The 9132-nt window shown below is 43.7% G+C and overlaps 1 protein-coding gene across 2 annotated transcripts; it reads right to left on the minus strand.

Moving 5' to 3' along the window:
• Window positions 1–280: 280 nt before the first annotated feature.
• LOC115161064 (high-affinity choline transporter 1) lies at window positions 281–8750 on the minus strand. 2 transcript variants are annotated; one of them, XM_029711775.1, is made up of 9 exons: window positions 8696–8750; window positions 7787–8024; window positions 6664–6777; window positions 6418–6573; window positions 6143–6291; window positions 5765–5908; window positions 5467–5620; window positions 4373–4590; window positions 281–4032 (listed from the first exon to the last, which is right to left on the minus strand). In XM_029711775.1, exons 2-9 carry the CDS (start codon window positions 7968–7970, stop codon window positions 3379–3381), a joined length of 1773 nt encoding a protein of 590 aa, XP_029567635.1. In that variant the 5' UTR covers window positions 7971–8024; window positions 8696–8750; the 3' UTR covers window positions 281–3378. The 2 variants fall into 2 exon arrangements, with proteins under 2 accessions (XP_029567635.1, XP_029567636.1); XM_029711776.1 differs by lacking the exon at window positions 7787–8024 and having other exon boundaries at window positions 8696–8724.
• Window positions 8751–9132: the final 382 nt, after the last annotated feature.

Consider the following 9132-nt stretch of genomic DNA (forward strand, 5'->3'; position numbering starts at 1 on the left):
TAATTGCTGCCAGAGGTGCATCAACAAAGTACTGAGTAAAGGGTCTGAATACTTATGTAAATGTAATAGTTACGTTTTTGTTTTTGCTTTGTCATTATACGGTATTATGTGTAGATTTGAAAAAAACAATTTTACCAATTTAGAATAACGCTGTAACGTAGCAAAATGTGGAAAAAGACAAGGGGTCTGAATACTTTCCGAATGCACTGTATGTAATATATAAGACGAATGAAAGGCAAATGATCAATATGCTAAATAATATCATTTTATTTACCTCACATATTCATCACCATCATTTTTATGGACACTGCATAAATAATAAATAAATTCTTAGCTTTTATTTCTCCTCACCAAAAGGATAAATCATTTGTGACGTTGCATTAAAAAGTATGTTCCATTTGTTGGTATATACATGTATCACACTAAAATATACATTGCCATTTACAACATAGAACCACATTTAGTATAGCCAGTCGAGCAAATAACATGATTATGTTTCTTATTCTTTAGTTTAAACAATTAGATATTTTCCAGTGATAGAAGATAAAACAGCACAGAGTCAGTCTCCTTGGTGAAGGAGAGGAGACTTTACATTCACATTTTGTACAGATTGCCTGGACACACGATTCCACTCTGACACTTAGAATAGCATCAGCATCCCAATACTACCCAAATTAAGGCCATAATTCAACAGATTCAAACCGATTCAAACTATAGCTTAAGACTGTAAATACCAGCAGACTTTACCAGCAAATACAGTAAGAGGAGTCAACCAGTGAACAGAAATACTCAACAACATCAAATAGCAACTGCAATTTCCATCACAATCTCAAATCTGTTTTCTCTGACCAACGTTTTGGTCAACAGACCTTCCTCTGTGTTCACCCATCAAACTATAATAACTGTGATAACAGATAGGTAGCTAATTCACTCAGCATAGGACCAGCTTTGCTTCCAATCACTACAACCACTGACACCAAAACAACCAGTGCTGTTATTTTCCTGTCTCAGCTCATAACCAGCTAAAAAACACTAATCAAATGTCCTCAGGGCAGATGGACAGAGTGGACAGAGCAGAATTGAATTGATCGTGCCAACGGGTTATTGATACGATCCCTGGAGGGCCAATCACAACTCAGCCTCCACAAGCCCCCCTGCCACTCTGCTGCTGCTCTGCAGTCAATGACAGTTTAGAGGGGGACAAACCATCATGGGGCAACTCTCAAATGGCACCTTATTCCCTATATACACTACACTTTAGTGCACTACCCAACCTTATGTGGCTCTGGCCAAAAGTAGCGCACTACATAGGGAATAGGGTGTAATTTCGGTAAGCAGATGGACTACCTAAAGCCACAGCTAGGTCCAATTTCAACCAGTACACCCATTAATAAAGCATTAAAGGCTTGTTCACCTATATTACTAACACATACTGTAGTTTCTCAGTAAAACCTGGCCCTTATAATCTGATATAGGACTGTGAAATAAAGCAAGCATTCCTTCCAACTCAACAGCACAGTATCGAACTTCTACACCTGCAGAGAGGAACATTTTGGCACATGGACAACATGGAACAGAATTTGGGTTTGGCTTTTCAACACTGTTCAAATCCAGTTACTATGAAAATAATGTTAGTACTGAATATTTTAACCTGTACCTGGTGATTGTGTGTAAATTGGATTAAGAGCGCCCAATTTAAAAAGAGCTTGAAATCTATTTGTTCTCAATAATTAAAAAACAATCAACGGTTTTGAATGACTGATATTCATATCTAGATATATGTACAGCATGGACTCTAAAATCATTATTGCTCTATTAGTAAATTAATTATAAGTAAATTAGGAAATAATTGAAAGATGACCTTCCGACACACATACCTAATGGAAATGAATTGGCACGAACACACACAAACGCACAAACACACAAACACACACAGACACACACAGACACAGACACACACTTAAAATATTGCACTATTCTCATCACCCTCTGGGCTGGCGTCCCTCTCAGACCTCCCTAGTGAGACAGACAGACAGACAGTTATCTGTAAACTCTTGTGGACAGATATCTGTGCGTGAACCATAGAATCTGTTGTGAAGGGATTGGATGCATTGGACAACAAGCAGCAGTAGTTCCAGTGTTTGGGTTTTCGTCACTGGTTATTTGAATGTATCAGGATTGAGAAAAGGCGGTGCTTAAACTGCGTCGCTTCTACTGCTTCGCATGTGTGCTTTGGCTTTGCAAACCGAAAACTCGCAATTTCTAACACATATAGACCCAGAACTTAACCATGCAGCTGAAATTACGCAAGATTTAAATTCTGGGTTAACCAAGATTAGTTATCTTACCTTTACATTAACTCAATTTACTGTAGCAGCACTGAAAACAGAAAACTAAAATGGCAGTGGTGTTTGCTTTACAGATAGTCAGACCGTGGTTGACATGATGAGAACACGAGGGGGTTGGATGGCTAGAAAGACCCTTTCCCTCTCTCCTCTGGACCTCAACAAACAGCTGTCGATTAACGATGACTTTGATGAAGAATCTTCAGATCAACCTAATTAATTAGTCTTCCTTCTGATGTAATATTCACAGAAGTCACATCTCCTAATGAATTATTCTCCGTGCTGTATGACAGGAGCTGTCTGGTGTTGTTTACATCCCACTGTATCCTGGCTGTAGGTATACACATCTGAGCTGAGCTACGTTGTGGGAACAAGCTAATAGAGAACGATGTGTTTTTGTATCATACTTTCCTTTAGTAAATAATGTGTGCATTAATTTACTCAATGAGGAAGTGTTTGTGTTTGTGTGTGTGTGTGTGTGTGTGTGTGTGTGTGTGTGTGTGTGTGTGTGTGTGTGTGTGTGTGTGTGTGTGTGTGTGTGTGTGTGTGTGTGTGTGTGTGTTGTGTGTGTGTGTGTGTGTGTGTGTACCTGTGGAGGCTCCTATAGCTCCTATGAGGACGGAGGGGACAGCCATGACCAGGCACTGAAAACAGAAAACTAAAATGGCGGTGGTGTTTGATTTACAGAGAGTCAGTCAGTGGTTGATATGATGAGAACACGAGGGGGTTGGATGGCTAGACAGACCTGCTCTGGGTCTCAGTTAAAGGCTCCATATCAGGGCTGGCTAACCCTTCTGTTGGAGAGCTATTGGGTATGCAGGCTTTTTCTCCAGCCCTACTATAGCACACCTGGTTAAGCTGTTAAAGATCCTGTTGAGCAGCTGATTAATAGCATCAGGTATGTTAGAGCAGGAGCAAAGATCTGCAGGACGGTATCTCTCCAGGAGGGCTGGCCACCCCTAACCTTGGCTCTACTTGGTTCTGGGTCCAGGTCTGGCTCTGGGTCTTGGTCCTGGTCTCTACTTCCTGGTCTCTACTCATGGTCGTTGTTTAAGGACTCGGGGCTGGACTCCTCATCGTCACTGAGAGCCTCTGTGTTCGTAAACGTCCCGGCCAGTGAGTTGCTGAGGCGCGTTTTGACCGGCGCCATCTCCGACAGGATGATGTTGTCACTACTGACCAGCGTGGTCTTGTCCATGATCTCCTTACTGTGTTTGGACACCACAGCATCCATGAAGTCATACTTATGAGACAGAGTCCCAGACTCAAACAGGTACTTGAGCAGGTAGGAGAAGGCCACGTTACCCAGGAACGAGGCCAGCATGGAGACCGTTTTAAAGGGGAAGCGTTGCTGGATGAAGTACTCTACGTCTCCAGTCAGGTGGTGGATCTTCTCCTGCTGCACCCAGCCGGGGTAGTAGATAAAGGGGGGTAGTTTGAGGTAGGGTTCCCCTCCCCCGATACGCAGCAGCAGACCGAAGACATAGCCGGCCACCGAGCCGTACGTGTTGGTTCCCTTGATGAAGAGCACGCTGAGCAGCTGGGGGAAGATGATAACATAGACCAGGTCGGAGCTCAGGTACCACAGGCCGTACACGGTCCCCGTCAGCAACGCCATGGCGGTGGCAAGAGCTCCGAACACAAAGATGGTGATACGCATCACCCACACGATCTCACGGTCTGTCGCCTATTGGGGAGGAAGGAGAAGGAGAGGGGAAGGAGGGAAAAGCCTGTTTCAGTTTTTCTATTTTGGTTAATCCCTCTTCTGTTTAATGTACAAATACCCTACATGAACATTTTTCATAAAACAGTGTAGTTTCTGTTAGATATTAGTTTGTGACACAAACCTGCATATTGAATAATTAGATTTGAATATCTGGCTCACAGAAGGCCCCACAGCACTGGACAAAAACTTCCTGGAATCTTTATGACTGAATTATTTACTGAAAAAGCATTATATTCAGAAACAGAAACAGCACTTTAGTGTTGAATTTTTGCATCTATATGTGTGTGGTGTGTGAACTCACAGACTGTCTGAAGGCCAGCTGGTAGATGTTTCTGGCGAACATGGAACTGGCCGATAGAATGGAGGAGTCAGCTGATGACATCACAGCAGCAGACACCGCTCCCAGACCAAAGAAGGAGATCCAGGGTGGGCACAAGTGCTGCAGCACGATGGGCAGGATCATATCTGATTGGTCCTTCTCTTTGGGAGGAATTGCCCCATATGTAGTCTGGTTCCAGTCTGGGGAAGACAACAGTCACAGCTAGTTGTTTACATACTTTTAGACCAAAATGTATATGGACAGGCTTTATAAAAGGTATATGTCCAGGGGTACTCAAATCCGTACAGCATATGTTTTTGAATCTGGCTGTTAGGTAATATCTCTAGTTTAGAAGCCATATTAAGACACTATTGTAAACATTTAATCTGTGATGACAGGGACTGCATGTCTCTCCACAGAGGAATAAATCATCAGTCCATCAGAACATATCTGAGTACCTTATCTCCCCCTCCATTCTTCCACTCTCCACTTCCCCATCTCCTCACTCGTTCGTGACACCTACTCTCAGTCATACCCTCAGTCCGTCTCTCACTCGCTCTCTATCTCTTTCGCGCTCTCTCTTTCTCTCTCTCTCACTCTCTCTCCCTCCCCCTTTCCCTCTCTCCTCTGGACCTTAACAAACATCTGTTGATTAACGATGACTTTGATGAAGAATCTTCAGATCAACCTAATTAATTAGTCTTCCTTCTGATGTAATATTCACAGAAGTCACATCTCCTAATGAATTATTCTCCGTGCTGTATGACAGGAGCTGTCTGGTGTTGTTTACATCCCACTGTATCCTGCCTGTAGGTATACACATCTGAGCTGAGCTACGTTGTGGGAACAAGCTAATAGAGAACGATGTGTTTTTGTATCATACTTTCCTTTAGTAAATAATGTGTGCATTCATTAACTCAATGAGGAAGTGTTTGTGTGTGTGTGTGTGTGTGTGTGTGTGTGTTTGTGTGTGCATGACTGTGTGTGTGTGTGTGTGTGTGTGTGTGTGTGTGTGTGTGTGTGTGTGTGTGTGTGTGTGTGTGTGTGTGTGTGTGTGTGTGTGTGTGTGTGTGTACCTGTGGAGGCTCCTATAGCTCCTATGAGGACGGAGGGGACAGCCATGACCAGGCAGCCTGCGGCAGCGATAAACGACAGTACCTGGGCGTAGGTAGCTGAAGAGGCAGAGAGAACCCGTTGAAAATACACCTGCCACGGAATCCCCCCCAACATCTAGGGACAGAAACACCACAGTCAATACACACAATACAAAACAAACCAACACACAGCTTTATAATGAATACATACTCCAAACCTAACCATAATTACATTATAGTCAATACAATTTGCTGATAATTATAATGACTGATGACATACCAGAAGACAGAAGTTGTCGATCCACATCCAGGTGTCTGCTGAGTCTATCTTACCCAGCCAGGGTGTCTGGTACACAGCCTCTTTAGCTGTCACACTGATGCTTGACACGGCTGGGTTGGACAGGGCAAACGGCACACTGACCCACTGAGAGAGACAGACAGACAGACAGACAGACAGACAGACAGACAGACAGACAGACAGACAGACAGACAGACAGACAGACAGACAGACAGACAGACAGACAGACAGACAGACAGACAGACAGACAGACAGAGAAAGACACAGATGAAATAAAGGTGAATTGCCTTTCTTCCGGTTTGTGGAGCTTGGCAAATCAGGTACATTTTTCCAGGCAAATTCCAGTGCTGTTGGACTCACCAGTCCCAGGAAGATACAGAAGAGTTGGACCACGTCAGTGTAGGCTACAGAGTACAGCCCTCCCACCAGGGTGTAGAAGATGGCTATTAGGGCTGAGATCACCACTGACATGTTGATGTCAATGTCCACGATCACACTCAGAGTAGCCCCTAGACAAAACACATGGACATACACACATACACAATCAGCTGCCATTTCCCATTAACATTTTTCATTTTAAGTGATGATGTTGAAATTGAATTGTCCACAACCCTGACTCTCAGACTGTGGCCTACCCAGCGCTGACAAGATGGCAGCGGACCAGAAAATCTCCCCCATAAGCGCCGGAATAAAGAGCAGCCCCCCCATACGCTTCCCGTATATCTGCTGGAACGGGTCCAGCATGGTGACGTATCCCCGGGAGCGCATGGGCTTGGCGAAGAACAGGCCACCTGGAGCACGAGAGAGACACATCATTAAGGAACTTCGGTCACTAAAGTAGAAGATAGAAAGTGTTGAACATGAATGTATCATGTTCTTACCTACTACCAGACTGAGAGCGTATCCGAAGGGAGCCTGTGCCCAGGCCAGGCCGAAGTCAGGCAGGTAGACATACTCCGCCGTCCCGTTGATGTAGCCGCCGCCCACCCATGTAGCTGGAGGCGAGGTTCATCACAGTTCAAGATACAAATATGTAACATACATTATTTAGCCTTGCACACACAAACATAACATATGAAATGCTTGAATTGTATTTATAATGTTATGTTTTCCATAGACTTCATTTTAGAGCCACAACGTACGAATAAATTGTACAATCAATGTCTTACAATCAAATATATTGATAACATTTGGTATATTGGTAACGTTTTATATTTAGTCAATACATCACAGAGCGTGAATAATAATCTAGATGTTATGACACGTTAATATATCGAATTAATATAACGTGCTGAGTAAATATCAAACATCTCACGTAGATCAATTACAATTATTTTCATGAGCATTTCTCTAACTCGCGGAAAATAAATAATTGATTACTTTTCGCTCCTAAAAAATCCCGTAACTCCAGGGTCTGTTATTAAAATAGCACCAAAGACATTAGTTAGGAAACGCTCTGGGACTTTAATTAACTCTTCCGTTAATTAATGTTGCTCTCATCAAAAACAGGGCTTTAATTCTGCCAATGATGCTAGGGGGATTTAAAATAGCCTGTCAATATATTGTGTTCTCCAATTCGATAGAAACAGCTGTCGTCGTTGACGTTTAGGTAATTGATTTTTGCCAGTGCCTATTGTAACAATTGGTCGGAGCGTGGGTAAAACCAGTCCGGTGCTGGTCTGACTGAGCGCCGGAAAAACAGTCAGCTGCATCTGTCTTTATACGTCAGTTGTCATTCCGTCATGTGAGGAACATGACTGATTTAAATTCCCCCATCTAAAGTTGACAGCGGAAATATTTGAGCAAACAAGGTACCATATACCTCTCCAACAACAGGGCTGGGGTCAATTCTGTTTTTATTTCAGTCAATGTAGCAAGAAGAGTATTTTATACATGATTTCAAAACAACCTTAAGACAACAATGGGATATTTTCAATTCAAAATGGAATTAGCCCCATGCCCCAACCCAGCCTCTCTAGGCAGTTGAACCAGGTCGCAACTCACCGGTCATAGTGAATCCACCGACAAACAACCCAATGTCCCTCCCGCCCACCATGATGGTTTCACTACGGTCCTGGCCCTCCGACACCCCTGAGTTCTTGTTCTTCCACGCTGCCCATATCCCCACGCCCAGAATCAGCAAGTAGAAGATCACTATAGCCACGATCCCCTCGGCGTGGACGGCCATCCTCTTCCACTGCCGTGATTAGTCTCTGTGCGAGAAACGGCTTGTCATTGAGACCTGTGCCAGGGATGGAGAGGTGAAGAACAGAAGCCACCTAGCCACTCCCAGTGAAGAAGCCCAGTCATCAGACCCACAATTGAACGTGTATCTTCTTAAAACAAACAGCTTTAAATGGGTTATTGCTTCACTGGCTGATTAATAATCATTTTAAATTGTATAGGCTTACAATAATATTTGACATGTGGGCTCTCTCTCTTTTTCTACTCCCCTGTTGAAGATTCTGTGTTGACCATGTACACAATACACCCAATAATGATTATGGGTTAAACAATAAGGTTTGATATGTGCGTAAAATACGCATAACGCATCCCGGAGCGCGCGCCCAGACAGAAAAATATAGTGCAGAGATCCCAGACATTCTAAAGGATAGGTCTCTTTCTGTCACATCAACAAAATCAAAGAAGCACTTTCAGGTATAATTCCTGCTGAAGGCAGGGTTTTCGGCAGCTGCTAAAGCAGTAACATCGACTTCCTTTCAAAGATCAGCCACTCTTTCACATACACCTGCACTTCAGCTCATGGCTATTCTACTGTAACTTAATGAAATCTGAGTCGACATAGTTTGGCTACAGTTAATTAACAAACCATCTGAAACAAAATACATGTAAAGACAACTGTTTGGAGAAGAGGTAGTGCCCCATCCAGTGCACAGAGGGGTTTTCTCCTACCTTTAGAGTTGTCTCTTCAATGACGTCTGCCGGTGGTTCTAAAAGTGCGTCCAACTGGCTTTCCAAAGAAGAAAAAATGTTAGAACTCAACGTAGTCCACGCCACCCGTGCGTAATTCCCCGGTGTGGTTTATACACAGTTCGGGGGCTGAGAGAGAGAGAGGGGGGGGGGGGGTGTCAGAGGCTGTGAAAGACTTGAAAGGGGTTGGGGGTGGGGGGTTGTTTATCAATAAGGTTGACAGGTTGTGTAGATGAGGAGAGGCAGCCAGTGAAGGTCTCCCAGGAAAGGACAGAAATAGCATATCATTGGGAATGGCATGACGCACACCCAGGGGAGAGATGTCTTATAAAACACCCGGTTGGAATGGACCCGGTTAACTCACCAGGTTTCATTTAGCGGTGATTGACGTTCACACAGGTGCCAATTGAGGCGAAATG

Source organism: Salmo trutta, chromosome 24, assembly GCF_901001165.1.
Source record: "Salmo trutta chromosome 24, fSalTru1.1, whole genome shotgun sequence".
Lineage (NCBI taxonomy): Eukaryota > Metazoa > Chordata > Actinopteri > Salmoniformes > Salmonidae > Salmo > Salmo trutta.